We start from the raw sequence: 17,233 nt of genomic DNA, 5'->3' as shown, positions 1-17,233 counted from the left end.
TTTTTGAAGGAAGATTCCCACCATTATTTTTGCATCATTAGAGATATGCTGAAAAGCATTTCTCACAGATAACCACTATAACCATACCTGGTACTCAATGTCAATATGTTCTCCCATCCTAACAGCTGCGTAAAAACATTCCTCCTTGCCAGCTGCAACTTCAATAGTCAGCTCTGTTTGGGAGCACACTGCAGTGTCAGCAACCCACAGAACCAGAAGCATCAATGCTGATACACTGCAGCTGTCCATGGCTGACTTAAGCAGTGGTGTTCTTCAATGGAAGAGGTTCCAAACAGACAGGCTGAAAGAAGAAAGGTAAGGATTACCTGATGCATTTCCATGTTCAATTTGCAAATTATAGCCACGCCAAAGAAGCTCCCACACCACACATGCTAAATGTCCAAACATGTTGGATTCCAATATGAGAGCACCAAACTTCCAAATATGATTATTTCCAATATTAAACAGCCCATCAGTACAAGTAATAGCATAATATGACAAGCTGACTACCAGGCCTGACAACTTCTTGCCTTACAAGTGACCACAAAATGCACAATATAATCACCATGCAAAAGCGGCAAACTTAGCAATGTTCATGCCAGCTAGATGTAGTTAGGGACAAAGTCTTGGTTAATGAGTGCTGTTTCTTATGGCATTTTCTGCAAATACACAAATGAACTTATGATTTCCTTGCTTGAGCTGCAAAGAAGTTCATCTAATGATGTTTGCAGTGCAAAATATTAGCATTATAGTCCATTCAAAATTAATGTCATGCATGAAGGGAAGCAGGGCTTGATTTATTAAACTTTTGCAAGGGAGAGGAGGGCCAGGAAGGATGATATTAAAATTAAACAGGGCCACAACCATGAAATCTTAAACATCTAAGTGTAATAGTGAAATACCACGAGCTTCTTCACATGACAAACCAAACACCCATATTTTTCTAGAACCTCAAGCTCAATCAGGTCATAGGGACCGACGGATATTGCCTTTTTGGGAAGTCACACATAAAACAGCGCATCCAGGGCGAGATGTTCGCCAAGCGCGAGCAGTGCATAACCAGGTACCGGGGGAAAGACGTCAGAAAAGGCGGGCAAGCTACGCAACATAGTTAAGGACGTTCTGTTAATACAAACAGTATCATATCCACCTCTGTCAGACCCGTAGCGGCTGATTCCACACCACCACTTACCTATAACCCCGGCGCCCCCCAACCCGCCACCGTATCCCGAAACGTGAATGGGCGCAACATCAAGGATTTCTGAATCTCTAGTCCATTTTAGTGGCCAGTTCGGCAGCAGGAGTTCGGTATGGGCTTGATGGACAGAGATTTTTAGTGACGTCATGTAAAATGCATTCCGTTATAACGCATGGTTAAGGAGTTTTGCCTTGTTTTCACATAGAAATTGACAAAAAGCCTATTTTTATAACTTAAAATCATCATCATAAATGTGAAGAAGATTTTTTACGCATTTTACCGACCTAATTTCATTACGACTTACCTACCTAACAGCCAATCAGCGATGGAAAATTTCGTTCGTGACCAAGAGCGTTCACGTTTTATGCCGCAATCGTATTTATCGCGTCAGTATTGGTGACCAGCATTGAGTGCACAAGCGAGCCCCTGTGTGTATTGTGCTGTATCTTGGGTGCAGACAGTTGTTTTTACAGTGAGAGTAGGTGGCTGCTCTCCACTGTTTCGCGACTGTTATTGGTGACCTGTTTAGTGTGAAAGTGTTGCGGTGTGGGTAGCTCATTGGAACAAGAGGATATTAAACTGATGTCCATTGTCCATTTTCTACCGTCTTCGTTCCTTCATGACAAAGATCTTCATTGTGCTTTATTTTCGAGTTTCACCCTTAGGTAACTGAGTCGGCTTGCCCTAAGACCACATTCATCATCATCATTAGGTTGCTGATGAGATATCACCATGTAAAGTTAACTCGTGGCAGAGGCCATGTGTAGATGTAACTGGGGTTATTTTGAATTTGCACAGTGATGAATTATGTAGCCATATTTAGAGAATAGGTGTATGCTTTGTAATATTGATGCCTTTTAGTTGGTCAGTGTTGATGAAGTTTCATGGAGCATGGAGTCTCCTTGCATGCATTTAGCAGGTTCAAAACAATCCCAATGCTTGAAGGCAATGAGTTTTGACCAGACCATAACTAATATGTGGTACACAGGACATGCATTGTTAGCAGTGAAAGCATGGTGAGAACCTCAGAGCATTACATTGGAAATCAGAGCACTCTTATTTTGGTGTACATTCTGCACCACTGTCAACATTAAAAGGGCAAGTGTCTCAAGAAATTGTGATATTGTAGATTAGTTTCTGGAGAAATACTAAATAACCACTTTTCTCATGGAAAAAATTGAAAAATTTAGTTCAGTCTGGTCTAGCTTGAGTTCTACATTTGTATCCCCAGGGCTCCTGCACACACATTTCATGTAGGCATCTAGGACATCAGATGGATTTTTTGAAGACTGAAGATGTGCCTTATTAGGCTGAAATCTGTCTACTATGTAGTCTTGCTCAGAACTCAATGACATCTGGCAATGGTCAGAGAGCCCTTTTGGCTGGAATTCTATATGCACATGTACAACAGCTTGTGAGGTTGGACCTAGCATCGATCCCATCTGTATCATTGATGCCCTGTCTCAAACAATATGTTATTCTTTGTAGGAGGTCTTTGTGGTGACCTCCCATTGCAGCATACTTTTTCAAGTTTCAGTCTACTGCAGTAGCTTTGATCTGTAAAGCCCTGAAAAGCAAAGTCCCATGTAATGCTTTAAAGAGCTTTTCATAGTGTAAAGTGTGTCTGGGTGGGAAACTTTTGGTAATCCTTGTAATATTATGGTCATATAAAATATTAAGCTTCTGTCTGAGTGTGTGTGATATTTGATTGGTGAAGTTTGGCATAGCCCCACCAAATTTTGCATAGCTGTAGACAACTGGATAACAGGTCAGTTGGCCAAAAAAATTAGATGTACTCTGTAAGGTCACTGACCCATGGCAGATCAAAGTCAGGCCATGGTTTCAGTCAAGGCAATTTGTAGGGAATCATTCAACCTGATCCAGCAATGGAGTGTTAGACAAAGCCATACATCTGAGATACTTCCTTAGGCAACATAGCCATTGAATGAACAAATGGCATTGACATAAGGTCAGACATGAAGGTCAGGTCAAGGTCAAAACCAACTTGTTTTGTTGCTCTAGCACTTGCTGTGTGGGGTAGTTCCTTGCGCTCATTTTGAATGTTGATAACAGGAACCACATTATACACCATCCATAGACTTGCTAATGGTCATAATAGTTCACTGACATAGAATGACCTAGGCCAACATTTTGTTTCTAGGAACATTCTGTTTAGTGTAATTTTTGTTGCTCATCCAAATGTGAAATTCAAAGCACTCTTGCATGATTGTGATCACCATGATTTTGAAAAGGTCAAACAAGGTCGCTGACCTTAGATCAGTATGTGATTATTTGCCTAAAACAGTTATCTAGGTTCTAGGGGACTTTTGGAGACCAACCTGGAATTTGTCCTTGTATGACCTTATTTGACCTGAAGCTCATGACCTAGGAACCTCAAACTGTGACCTAAGTGAGTTCACATACAGGTCAACACACCCTGTGAATTTGGTGTCTGTAGCTCTCTTAGTTTCTAAAATCTCAGTGGGGTCAATTTGACCCCCAACCCCACCCGAGCAAAGAATATCCAAGCGGCCACCTGGGCGGGTGTTATGGGAAGCATAGCTCAATAGACTTTTATGAAAAATTGCGTATTCTGTGACTAATACTCTGTTCATCCATTCCAGACTATATTTCGCTAGGTGTCAGCTATCAATAATGGGCATCTTGGAGAAGATCGCCGAGATTGAACGGGAAATTGGTCGGACACAAAAGAATAAAGGTATGATTTTGGTGATGTGTGGTGCTAGTAGACAATTTCGGCTTTGAAAGTCACAGTGCATGCTGAACTGAAGACGCACTGCTATGTAAAAAAAAGTGTGACAAGTGCCTGGCATGGTGGGCAGATATTTTTGGGTGTATTTTTGGCATGTGCTGCTGTTGTTATGTTCTATTAGCACTGCAATCTCATCCCAGCTACGGGATAGATTGAACCTGGTTATGTGTTATCTTGTGCGATAAGCTAATTACTGGCATGGTAGTAGAGAGCATGTGTCATTGACCAGATGCTCTGTTCCATCAGCCACTGAGTATCACCTTGGATTACAGTAGAGAGCACGTGTCATTGACCAGATGCTCTGTTCCATCAGCCACTGAGTATCACCTTGGATTACAGTAGAGAGCATGTGTCATTGACCAGATGCTCTGTTCCATCAGCCACTGAGTATCACCTTGGATTACAGTAGAGAGCATGTGTCATTGACCAGATGCTCTGTTCCACCAGCCACTGAGTATCACCTTGGATTACAGTAGAGAGCATGTGTCATTGACCAGATGCTCTGTTCCATCAGCCACTGAGTATCACCTTGGATTACAGTAGAGAGCGCATGTGTCATTGACCAGATGCTCTGTTCCATCAGCCACTGAGTATCACCTTGGATTACAGTAGAGAGCATGTGTCATTGACCAGATGCTCTGTTCCATCAGCCACTGAGTATCACCTTGGATTACAGTAGAGAGCATGTGTCATTGACCAGATGCTCTGTTCCATCAGCCACTGAGTATCACCTTGGATTACAGTAGAGAGCATGTGTCATTGACCAGATGCTCTGTTCCACCAGCCACTGAGTATCACCTTGGATTACAGTAGAGAGCATGTGTCATTGACCAGATGCTCTGTTCCACCAGCCACTGAGTATCACCTCGGATTATTGAAGGCCAAGCTTGCCAAATACCGGACCCAGCTTCTGGAGCCACAGGGGAAGAAGGGAGAGAAGGGAGAAGGTTTTGACGTGCTCAAGTCCGGTGATGCTCGCGTTGCTTTGATTGGCTTCCCCTCAGTCGGCAAGGTGAGATAAAACAGTTGTTTTGTGCTAGCATCGGTTTGGTGACGTGTCGTAGCAGCTCTGACATGGAGCGTGTCAATCTCTGCTGCCTATCAAAGATCAGGAACATGAAAAGAAGAAGAAACCGAAGCTAATCCAGCAGAACCGAGGCCTCGAAGCATAGCTCCGCGGCTGTAAGCTAAATGTGTGGGCCGCGTGACAAACGTTCAAACATGCTAAAGTCAGTCTCTAAGCTATGACTCACGCGAAAAATCACAAAAATGTGAAAAAGGCATATCAGTTGAGGTGCTTGGTGGGTTTTGTATTCAATTAAAAAACTAAGAACCTCTGCGCTTAACCATGCACTCAATTAAAAAACTAAGTTCAATTAAAAAACTAAGAACATCTGCGCTTAACCACGTCAAGTCCTTTCCGGTGTTATTCGAGTGCAGTAACATAGGAAGTGCGTGCAGCGTTTGACTGTTTTTTTTTTAGCAAGAAGTATAGTACGTTATCTTAGGCGCTTTGGAACCACCTGAGGTGCCATCGAGCTCGATTATGCTTCAACGTGTCCCGACGCTGGTGTGTGAATCCCCCGCTTCCGTTGGCTAGCGAAATGTTCGTATTTGAGGCCCTGTGTTCGTTCCAGTCCACCCTGTTGAGTACTCTCACCAAGACCCAGTCGGAAACGGCGAGCTACGAGTTCACCACACTGACCTGCATTCCGGGCGTCATCGAGTACAATGGCGCCAACATCCAGCTGCTTGACTTGCCCGGCATCATCGAGGGAGCCGCGCAGGGCAAGGGTCGCGGCAGACAGGTCTGTGCATACGTGTGGCTGTGGACGTGGCTACAGTCGGCCTGGCCTGGGCTGGCTCACCAGTCGCCACTAAGCGCCGATCTGGCTCCTATTTGTGGTCAGTGGTTCGCTCCAGAAAACAGGAGCGTCGTGGATGTCAGCATTTTGGTGATAACGCGGTCGCCACTTGGGCCTGACACGTGACATTATGCACTCGCAATTCCAGTGTGTCATCATGCTTGCGTGGGCTTTGGCGGGCGCCAGGGGAGACATGTGGGTTGGTTGGTTGATCTTTAAGTTGGCGGTTGGCTGGACACTTGCCAGCAGTTTTGAGTGGATCATACATTGTTCACTCGCGCGTCAGGTGCCTAAATCGTGCTAACTGTAACAACTCTCAGTTTGTTGACAGCAGCTTCTGTCTGCTTGACCGTCAGTCGTTCGCTTTGTATGCTGTGCCAGTGGTCAGCCGGCCAGCTGCCTGCAGTGGCCTCCGTCAGTCAGCTCGTGTGCCCGCCAGCTGTTGTGCCGACGGTGCCGTCCGCGCACCGGCCGACCCCTGACGCGCGCCTCGCTCGCGTCCAGGTGATCGCCGTGGCTCGGACGGCCGATCTGGTCATCATCATGCTGGACGCCACCAAGTCGGAGGTGCAGCGCGAACTGCTGGAGAAGGAGCTGGAGGCCGTCGGCATCCGACTCAACAAGCCGAAACCCGGCATCTACTTCAAGGTGGGTGGGCAGACACGATGGACGATTCGGCGGATCGTTGTCGGTGTCCGTTCGTCCCGTTCCGTGTCATGTGTGATAGGGTTCTTGCAGTGTGCCTTTTTGGTGTACTGCTCTTCCACTACGACACCTACGACAAATGGTTCTAAATGTGTGGCGCGCAACCACTGTCTGAGGATCACGTTGCTTTTCCGGCGCATTTGCGATTTTGTGGCCTAGAGACGTCTCACTCAGCTTCTGGCGTCGACAGTTCAGCTTTGAGTTTATTAGTATGACTTCCAGTTTTAGTTTTATTCCACTTTATGTTTTGCTCGTGTGTCATTTATACATGTTTGGTGTTCACAGCAAAAGAAGGCTGGAGGAATCCATTTCAATGCCACCTGTAGTCTATCGAAGGTTGATGAGAAGCTAGTGCAAGTTATACTCCACGAATACAAGATATTTAATGCTGAGGTCAGTTTTTCGAAGAGAGTTGTAAGTATTCTACATTTTCATACGCCTGCGCATTACGAATGTCGATCATTCTGCTGTGTTTGTGGGAACAGTGTGCGCACTTGTGACGCGGCATTCATTAAGATTCTGGAACTGTTCCGTTCAATATGATACCACGAGTGTGCCTCAGTTAATATGACCTTGAAGTTGAGGGCGTATTCCGCGAGCGGTGTTGCTATGTTAGTGCTACGGCAAAAATTTCTGCCGACAGGAGTGCTACATCAGTTATATGCGACATGAGGTTGTTGCAAAAGCTTGTAAATACTTAACTTAGACGCGAAATTACTTCTGCTGCAAAGACGCACACACGAAATGAATGCTACACGACAACATTTAGACTTCAAAACATATGCGTGCATTACGTCCGCCGCAAACACTTGAATAGCCTTTACTTATTCTCGGCATTACTTCTACCGCAAAAACTCATCACAACATGAGTTATATGCGACAAAACTTATTCTGCAAAAGCTTATGCCACCTATCACTTCTAAAGCGAAGACTTACACGGTCTGTACCTGGACGCGACATCATTTCAACTACGACAAGTTAAAGGTAACACTAGTGCCACACAACAAAACTTGAAAAGTAATATAACGAACTGTAAAAAGCCTATGTCCGTCATCATAATTACTGTAAAAACCTATTAAGTTTTCATATGTCAGTGATTTTACTTATTCGGTCGGTACTGATGTAAGACGTTTGTGCAATAAGAGACAGGCTGTAATCCACAAGTTACACCCATCAGTGCTCTAGCCCATAGCATAAGCCTCTCCAAAATCATGGAGGGAGCGAACACATGGCTGGTATGCTATGGCATGGCACTTGGCTGGGCGAAATCACACTGCAGATGCCCATCCATCGTGTCGATATATCATTGCCGCTGTAAATATGGTGATTGACAGATCCACAAAGACAATAGTTATACACGATATTTTTCTGCTGAAAAACGCGTGGTGCACTTTCGTAGTGTGGCAGATCAAGTTTGGGGACTCAGCAGGGAAAAGCGGCCAACCTTGCGCCATAATACATGAAACACGGCGTTTGCCCCGAATATGATTCACCTTCCTATGGCAGATGAGTGGAGGATGAGGTCCACGGCCGGGCAGGAAATTACACTCCTGGCGTTTTCGCTGAAACTCAATATTACTTTTACCAAAAAATAGGGCCAGTCTTGATATTTGGCTACCCAAACTGCAGTCTTTGCCCATATGTCAAGCGCTGCAAACAGTCACACAACATAATGAATAAATAACTCTTCGGACCAGCGTCGCAAACACGTAATTGTAGTGTTGCCCATTAGGGGCTCCGGCCTTACCTGCGAATTGTTCCCATGCCTCTGATAGGTGTCCACGCATTTTGCACCCCACAGCAAGGTCAAGCGTTACAAATAATGTCTTGTAAACGTAAAGGCTATGCAAGTTTTTGCAGTAAAAGTCATGGCAGTCATGCATTATGGAAGGATAAGTTGTGTCGTGTAGAACTTACGTCGCATGTAAGTACTTGCGGTTGAATTAATGTCGTGTATAAGCAACGACTGTATAAGTTGCCGCAGTGGAGGTAATGACGGGAATAAGTTTTTGAAGTAGTTTAGTCGTGTGGCACTGATGTCGCGTATAATTATTTGCAGTAGGAGCAAGGTCGTATATAGATAACGACTGTCTATGTTTTTGTAACAGAAGTAATGAAGAACCTAAATTTGTGAACCATAAGTTTTGTTGTACAGTCTCAGTGTACAAGAGTTTGTAGTAGAAGTAATGTGTATAAGCAATGACTGTATAAATGTTTGCCGTAGAGGTAATGGTGAGTATAAATTTGTACGATATAAGTTTTGTCGCGTAGCACTTGTGTCGTTATAAGTACTGTCAGTAGAAGTTACGCCGTAGGACCACCGCTTTTGTTGTAGCACTTTGTCGTGGAATCTCGTGAGCTCCGCAGCTTTCGCTTGCGTAGCTGAAGGGAAGGGCATATCACCATTCTCTTGAATGTTTTTGCCGTTATTGTCATATCGCTCGTCAGAAATTGTCCAATCCAAGCAAACTCAGCACATCTGCCATTTGCGCGCTCGACTTCAGGTGCACATGTTGATTCGGCGTAACATGAGTGCATGTGTCACGTCCTTCCTGAAATCGTGATCCAAATCTTGAGGTCCGCCTCTGAGCGTGCCGCTGTCGTCGGTCTGAACGTCACTGCTGTCCTGGTCTGGACCACGTGACCTGTCGTGCCGCAGGTGATATTCCGCGAGGATTGCACGGCCGACCAGCTGATCGACACCATCTCGGACAACCGGGTGCACCTGCCCTGCCTCTACGTTTACAACAAGATCGATCAAGTCAGCATCGAGGAGGTGGACCGGCTCGCGCGGCAGCCCAATTCGGTGGTCGTCAGGTGGGTCGTGCTGCCCGGGGGCACGAGGCTCAGACGGCTCCCGGGGCACGGGGCTCAGACGGCTCCCGTGGCACGGGGTTCAGACGGCTCCCGGGGCACGGGGCTCAGATGGCTCCCGTGGCACGGGGCTCAGACGGCTCCCGTGGCACGGGGCTCAGACGGCTCCCGGGGCACGGGGCTCAGACGGCTCCCGGGGCACGGGGCTCAGACGGCTCCCGGGGCACGGGGCTCAGACGGCTCCCGTGGCACGGGGCTCAGACGGCTCCCGGGGCACGGGGCTCAGACGGCTCCCGGGGCACGGGGCTCAGACGGCTCCCGGGGCACGGGGCTCGGACGGCTCCCGTGGCACGGGGTTCAGACGGCTCCCGTGGCACGGGGCTCAGACGGCTCCCGGGGCACGGGGCTCAGACGGCTCCCGGGGCACGGGGCTCAGACGGCTCCCGGGGCACGGGGTTCAGACTGCTCCCCGGGGCACGGGGCTCAGATGGCTCCCGTGGCACGGGGTTCAGACGGCTCCCGGGGCACGGGTTCAGACGGCTCCCGGGGCACGGGGTTCAGACGGCTCCCGTGGCACGAGGTCGAACAGAGGATATTTAGTTTGATTAGATTTAAGTCCAAATTATTCTTTTGGTATTTTGTCACAACATTACACCCATTTTTTTGGCAGCCTGAAAGTGTAGTCAGAGTTCGCGATGCGTATGTTTAAGGAACTGGAGCCGCGAGTGGTGGAAAATCGGAAAAATGTAATTTAAGTGGGAAGTTCAGAGCTTTCGTGAAGTACAACGGCGAGCGAAGAGAAGGAAAGAAAGTGAATTGCACTTTGCGTGCAGGCGCGTTTATAAGTGAACTTGTGAAATATGACATATGACTGATTAAGGCCAAACTGCAGGGTGTATCCAGATTTTGTTAAGGGGGAGGGGTTCGGGGATTAGGCATCACTTCCTGTCGGGAGACATCCGTGCCGAAAAAAATGTACACCTAGGGAAGGCCCCCCCCCCATACACACACACACACACACACACACTAGGCTGCGCCTCTGCTGTGCTGCCTCCCCATGTGTGGTATCTCAGCCGTAGCAGACACACGCAGCCATGACACGAAATCCCGTTGGGGGCGGGGGGGGGGGGGGGGCACTTTGGAACCTCGATCCCCGGTAACCTGCGCTGTGCGGAGTTTTGCCGGACTAGAAGCTCGGACAGTTCCCATATTTCAGACAGAACTACCTATGGACGCTCAGTAGGTCCCATCTTGCCATCCTGGGGACCCTCTGTGCGTACGGCGTCCTGTACGTGGCCACAAGAGACGCCGTCGCTTACGGACCCTTAAAGCTACTTGGTGTTCCTTGGCTAGTGAAAGCGGGTGTCCACATGCGGCCGCGGAGCGGCTGCCCAACCGCAGTGAGACGGCTATGGAGCCTCCAACAGTCCCGTGACTTTTGGGGTCACAATCGCAACGCCCCGTGCATCGGTGTCCTGTCCACTAGCGTCGCCCGTCGGACCAGCACCATTATGTACGGCCCGGCGAGGTTGTTTGCCGGCTACCCGTGCAAAGCGACCCAAACCCGGAGAGCATAGGTAAACGGCGGCCCCGGCTCGTCGATTGGCTATACCCCACACCATAGCGATATACGTGGAGGCTGACCGATATTTCTATCGCTAGAGTGAACTGAAAATAGAGGAAAACGTGCGTCATAATTGTATGCATGGTAGCAAGCTATTCTTGGAAGCATTTTGTAAAGGGGCGTTGTGCATGGGCTGCTTGCACCCGACCTGCGCCCAGACACACGCGAGCATACGTGGTGACGGTTATTACATCACCAGGTTCAGGTGTTTACATAAAGCTTAAGCAGCCTTCTCGGTTTCAACAATGACGCGACATATGTTGGCATCAACTTGACCCGACGGAACTACCACTGACCCCAGCGTGTTCTCGTTATTGGAGCTTTACGACGGTTTTTGACTTATCGCGAGCTTTGTTCCGGTTTTCTCGTAAAGGCGTGGTTCCTTTGCATTTGCCGTGTCGTACTAGTCGTGGCTCTTTGGGGCTACTAACCAAAACACGTGTCCGCGACAGCTGCTGGTGTCACAACCGCTGTCGTCATGACAACGGCATGGGGCCGTCGCTGATGAGGGCTGTCGATGCTGTGACGGTACCAATTTTGAGCTGTTTTCACTCGCACATTGCGGGCTCGCGAGCTTACAAGTGGCACCTTTATTGGTATGAATGCAGTCAGTGTAAATGCATGTTTGCGATCGCCACAGCGTGCGGATGCCAATTGCCGAGAAAACGCATTCGTCAGAGTTTGAACCGTACGTCGCCATGGACCATGCGATAATCTGTTTCCCGTTCCCCAAAGCCAATGCGCCTCGAAAATAGCCATTGTGTGGAAAGCCATAAGGAGAAATTAAAGCCATAGTATAACGTTTCGTGAAATTTGCGTGATAATGGTACAATGGTTTCATGTATCAGTACCTAAATAGTGTTTCAGGCTTTCGCTGCATCTATCATGCAAGCGTTTTTACGAATTATTGCGTTGCAAACATCAGATTGAGAATATTGAAACATACATGAGATTTTTTCCTTTCGATTGGCTACTCCAAGTAGAAATTCAGACTAATTCAGGATTTTAAAAAAAAACTGGTGTTATCAAATCGGACGCGTCTGATCTAACAATACGTGCCGTATAAGACGTACAAAAGGTGGCATGCTACCTTGCATGTTTCGATCGCGCGTGTGAGAGCGTTTGACCGTCGACAGCTCTTCCAGTTCATAGACCCCTTTGCAAAGCCACTGACAACGCGTGATCATTCTTGGATGACGGATCCAGTGAGACTGGGTTGCGGAGCTCTCCTGGCTTGTGCTATGCCCCTGATACATCCACCTGCTGCTGCAGCTGCAACATGAAGCTGAACCTGGACTATCTGCTGTTCATGATGTGGGACATGCTGGCGCTAATCCGCATATACACCAAGAAGCCGGGCAGGCATCCAGACTTTAACGACGCCATCATCATGCGGCGAAACAGCTCGGTGGAGCACGTCTGTCATACCGTCCACCGTAGTATCGTGGCTGTCTTCAAGTATGCCTTGGTCTGGGTGAGTACCTAACGCCATCGGACCACCCTGCCTGTTTGCGCTTACCTGGCGACGCTTGCTGTTGATTTACCCGGTCACTCTGCCTGTTTGGGCTTCCCTAGCGACGCTTGCTGCTTATTTACCCGGCCACCCTGCCTGTTCGGGCTTCCCTAGCGACGCTTGCTGCTTGCTTGGGGCTGCTTTGTTGATGCCCGCGGGCGATGTTTGTGTGCTTATGGCCGGTGGAGTTTTGATCCGTCGCTTGGATTGCACACACTGCAGGCCAGGTTCTGCAGTCAGGGAGCGTAGTCTCGCTGAGCGGACCCATGGCGCACCGCACACATCAATCGCGTGGTGCGAGCACACTGGCGCGAAGTCATAATATCATGTCCTTGGACATATCGGAATGAGCAGCACTTGAGGTTCTGATGCGCCGATGTATGCATGCGTCTATATGAGGTGCATCCGACTCATACTGCAAGTATTTGTTTTTAAATCTTTTCGATATTTTGGATTTGCCATTTCACCGTGCTAGCTCCCCTCTCATAGCCATTGTACGTAGCCCCTTCAGTAATATGGCATGATGTTAAAGTATTTGGTCAGTACATGTTTTGATTCATCTGATTTTGTCACGAAGCGTATGAAAGCATATTTTGTTTTACGTTGTAAAAAGTGCGTTACTCAAAATGTTATTTCCTAGCGGGGTTACACAGACTTCTGCGTAACCGCCAGCGCGTTTGCGTAATGCGTTTCACCGCCAGCATTGTCAAAGCGCTGCCCCCAGCGGCGCACTAGCTTCGTTTGGCCGTTCCAGCTCATGGCCTGGCCGCCAGTGCATGTGTAGTGGCCTGTTCTCTTGACATGGAAGTGCCCCCACTGCATGGAAGTGCATGCCCACTCGCGTGCTTTGAACATGATCAAAATTGCATTATTGTGTGGTTTGGTTGACTCCAGTGCACCTTCAAGCTGTCTTCAGCCGCATGTAGGGCGGTAAGCAGGCCCATACATTCGCTGCAGAATATTCATGTGACAGCCTGCAGGGGTGGCCACAGTTTTTCCATGTTGTATCGGCTTTGGAATTGTAACGCCAGTAATCTGTGAGCGAGACTTTTCGATAACGCGTCGTCGGTTGCTTCGTGTGTGCTGGCACAGCGCGATTTAAACATGCGTAAGGTCGTGATTTCGTGTTATGAGAGGTGCCCTCGTCATTCTCGATGTGAATGATGCGTCCAGTGACACTGGCGTTCGGAAGACGAGAGAGCTTAGAGATCCTGTGCCATGTTTGACGATCACCGCCTGCCGCAGGGTCGGAGCACAAAGTACAGTCCGCAGAGGGTCGGTTTGGCCCACGTTGTCGAGGACGAAGATGTCATCCAGATCGTGAAGAAATAGGGCGAGAGGGCGCCTCAGCCGTGCCTTCCGTCTGACTGGGAAACGAAGCGCCGAACCCTGTCTGTGGTATCGCTCTGGGCGTTGGTGATATGTGCGTGGTGCACATGAAAGTTGCGCCGCGGTGTGGTGCGTCAGGAGGCATGTCGTGGAGTCAAGGCGTTGGCGAGCGCCACGCGCAGCGGTGGGTTTAGTCGTGGAAACTGATCCCGTTCATCTCCAGCTGAACTGTCGACATTGTTCTTGTACTTGTGCGAGGACGCTGCCAATGCACGGGGTTCTCAGTGGATGTTTTGTTGGTGCTTGATGCCGTGTCAATAAAAGCCGGGTGGTCAGTGAGCAAAGCGGCCTAGTTTATGTAGAGGATCTGCCAGCGAGGTAGGTGAGCTAAAAAAGTATCAGTGGTTGTAAGAAGAGCGTGCCCCTAGGACGCATTTATTCAAAGCAAAGGCAGATCTGGCCGCTGCTCAGCATGTCATTACTATCTTCTGAGAATATTATTATGTCATTACTAAATTCTGAGATCTGAGAATATTAGTCCTGTGATCCAGCCGTGCTCCACCGAGAAGAAACGATACAAATGGGCTGCGGTCACGTAATCCATGCTATGCAAGTTCGGGGGCAAACAAATACACCTCTGACGCAAATACTTCTACGTCGCAAAGTTTCTAGCGCTACGATTTCTACATGACATGACTTCGAATGCAAGAATTTACCATAAATTTCGGCACGGAAATACGTCAAGCGCAAACACCGACAACTGTGCGCAAAAAGCGACTAAAGGAAAAATTTGTATGACATGAACTTGTTCCTGAAATTTTGGCACTGGAACTTGTAACGCTAACACGTGCTCAGATGTAGGGCCAATTTGACCCCCGTCCCCCGAAGTTTTTCCAGAGTAATTTCTGAACGTCTTGAAGGATTTGCAGACCTGTAGGTGACTGAACAGCACTTCTTTTGATTTAAAAAACGGGTGCACCTTGTAGGGTTATTGACCTATTGTATGTCAGTCAGGCCCCGGCTGTCAACGAATGCAATTTCTAGGGCATTGCTTATTTTGGCGTGACAATGAAGTGCTAGACGAAGCCTTATATCTCTTAGAAGTTTCTTAGACAAACGACTAGATTTAGGATTGCAACAAATGTCCTTGACCTTGGGTCATGAGGGTCAGACCGAGGCCAAAACAAATCTGCTTTTTACTGGAGGGCCTGCTTAATGAAGTAGTTGTTGACGGTCATTTCGAATTTCTTGATAACGGGGTCCGCAACAAACATCTTCCATGGGCACCTCAAAGGTCAGACAGTCACCAATCTGAGACGACTCAGATGCACATATTGTTTAAGGAATATGCTGCTAAGCGTAATCTTTGACGCTTGCCCAAACCTAAACTTAAGCTTGAAAAAGAAAATTAAAACAATCGCTCCGCTCTAAACAACAGCCGAATAATCAATGTAAATGGCATCCGTCTAGTTTCCGTCCGACGTGGTATCCGAACGCGATTTCGGGTAAACACATAAGTTCGTGCTGCGCGAACGCCTATGAACAAGACTATGATGGTGATGGTACGACACAGGTCAGACGTGCTTTTTTGTCACAGGACACAAAACAGCTCATCATCCGTAGTCGTTCCGGTATTTTTCTCAAGGGAAGAAGAAGGGATAAGGTCCTTTAATTTGATGGCTCCTTTTTATCGCCTTTCTTGAAAATTTCTATGATGCTGGCCTGCTTTGCTCTCCCCGGAAAGACACCAGAACTCACCGAGAAGTCACAAATCTTGGTGAGCGGAATGACTAACTCGTTCGAGCACTCGGTGACTATGTGGCCACTGATATTGTCAGTCCCAAAGACCTTGCTGGGACCGACCATACCTATCGCGGATCGCAAGGCTGCCTCAGAGGCTCTCAGCTGGTTCAGTGACTTGACTGGATAGCATGGCGCATGTGGAGAGGTTCGCACACAAATCTTAACAAATTTCAGAACAGAGGCGACAGTGCGAGTGCTGTCACCCGATGCCAGAGTCCGCTCAGAGTTGTACAAAACTGGTGATATGTATGAATTATTCGTAGCACATTTAAAAAAGGCCAGTACCGCTTGGGGATGGTCTTGAAGTCGTCGGTAAGTTTATATAAATTTTGAGAGCATTTGGATTTGAAATCACGTCTCCTGACCGCAAACTCAGCCGCGGTCGCCGCGCCGGGGTTTCTCCGCAGTCGTCGGAAAGCCGCCTCTTTCAGCCGGAGAGCAGCTCGCGCCTCGCAGTCGAGCCAGGGGACAGCCGGCGCCGGAGGGCCACCCTGGGGACGTGGTCGGCGATGGCCGACTCAAGCAGTGTGTGGAAGGTGTCAACTGCTTGGCCAACTCCGACGTTTTCCAGCAGCCCCCGCGGGATCAGTGAGCGACTCCGGCGCAGCCGTCGAAGTCAGACCACAGCCCTCGTAGTCTACGTTCAGAAGACCGTCTCGCACACCGACCTGTGACGGTATGCGTTGGGACAGTACTAGCTCCAGAATGTTCTTTCCTTCAGGAGGCTGGCAGACCCACTGTTTTAGACCCGGCAAATCACACGTGCTGACGAATCGGGTGGTGCGGTTCGACGCTCTCCGCAGGTCGGCAACGGCACGGTCGGCCGCCGGTGTCCAGCATATTTCAGGGAGGTTGAATCTCTGACGATGACGGCTCTGCAGTTCAGCGGATACACTGCTGATCGGGAAGCAGCTATTCGGTCAATCGCAGCGTCGTCGGCGGGAGGGCGGTAACACACGGCCAGAGTCACCGATGCACCCTGCAGCCGGATCAGCAGCATCTTGGTGTTGGCCTGGTCTGGCAGGCGCAGCGGCGGCAGTGTCGTGCTGACATGCAGGCCTCAGAATGATATTGTCTACGCCCTTTTTCGGGCTGTGCAGGCAGTTCCAGTGTTTGGAACACAAAGTTGTCAGTCATGAATAAGGACCTACTACTATCGATCGATTGGTTCTTTAGCGTTAGCCACTATGTATTATTTTCAGCGACATGTGGAATGCAGGTTTGTGGATGGTCTCAGGTTGGCTGTGTACCATTGCCTTGCCTGCTAGCGCCAGTCACCCTTTTTCTGCAAAGATGCGAACACAGCGTTTTGTGTGTTTCATAAACAAAAACGTCTTCATATTTCCTGAGGTGCTCGTTGCTCGCGGTCTGTCACTGCCGTGCTTTAAGATCGTGCGCAGCAGTTTGCAATGACAGAGTACCACCATTAGGCACGCGCTCAACCGTAAATCGTGTGGCAGGCATGCATGCCCATATGCTGTTTATTCTAAGAAAACATGTTGACGAACAAGTCATCAACTGGAGGTGAGGGGCGAGTTTCCATCAGCATTGCTAAGAACGTGGCAAATACCGAGCACGTCAGACAGGATAAGGGCACCTTTGGGAACAC

The 17,233-nt window shown here is 48.6% G+C and overlaps 1 protein-coding gene across 1 annotated transcript; it reads left to right on the top strand.

Annotated features, from left to right (window-relative positions):
- The first annotated feature begins 1,623 nt into the window (after window positions 1–1,623).
- On the top strand, window positions 1,624–14,185 carry LOC119099249 (developmentally-regulated GTP-binding protein 2). The gene is made up of 9 exons (XM_037222372.1): window positions 1,624–1,676; window positions 3,823–3,917; window positions 4,823–4,983; window positions 5,609–5,779; window positions 6,341–6,484; window positions 6,827–6,934; window positions 9,201–9,358; window positions 12,252–12,453; window positions 13,738–14,185. Exons 2-9 carry the CDS (start codon window positions 3,854–3,856, stop codon window positions 13,822–13,824), a joined length of 1,095 nt encoding a protein of 364 aa, XP_037078267.1. The 5' UTR covers window positions 1,624–1,676; window positions 3,823–3,853; the 3' UTR covers window positions 13,825–14,185.
- The last annotated feature ends 3,048 nt before the right edge of the window (window positions 14,186–17,233 follow it).

Source organism: Pollicipes pollicipes, unplaced genomic scaffold (genome assembly GCF_011947565.3).
Source record: "Pollicipes pollicipes isolate AB1234 unplaced genomic scaffold, Ppol_2.1 Scaffold_4740;HRSCAF=5597_pilon_pilon_pilon, whole genome shotgun sequence".
Classification (NCBI taxonomy): domain Eukaryota; kingdom Metazoa; phylum Arthropoda; class Thecostraca; order Pollicipedomorpha; family Pollicipedidae; genus Pollicipes; species Pollicipes pollicipes.
This window is presented reverse-complemented; position numbering and strand designations above follow the sequence as displayed.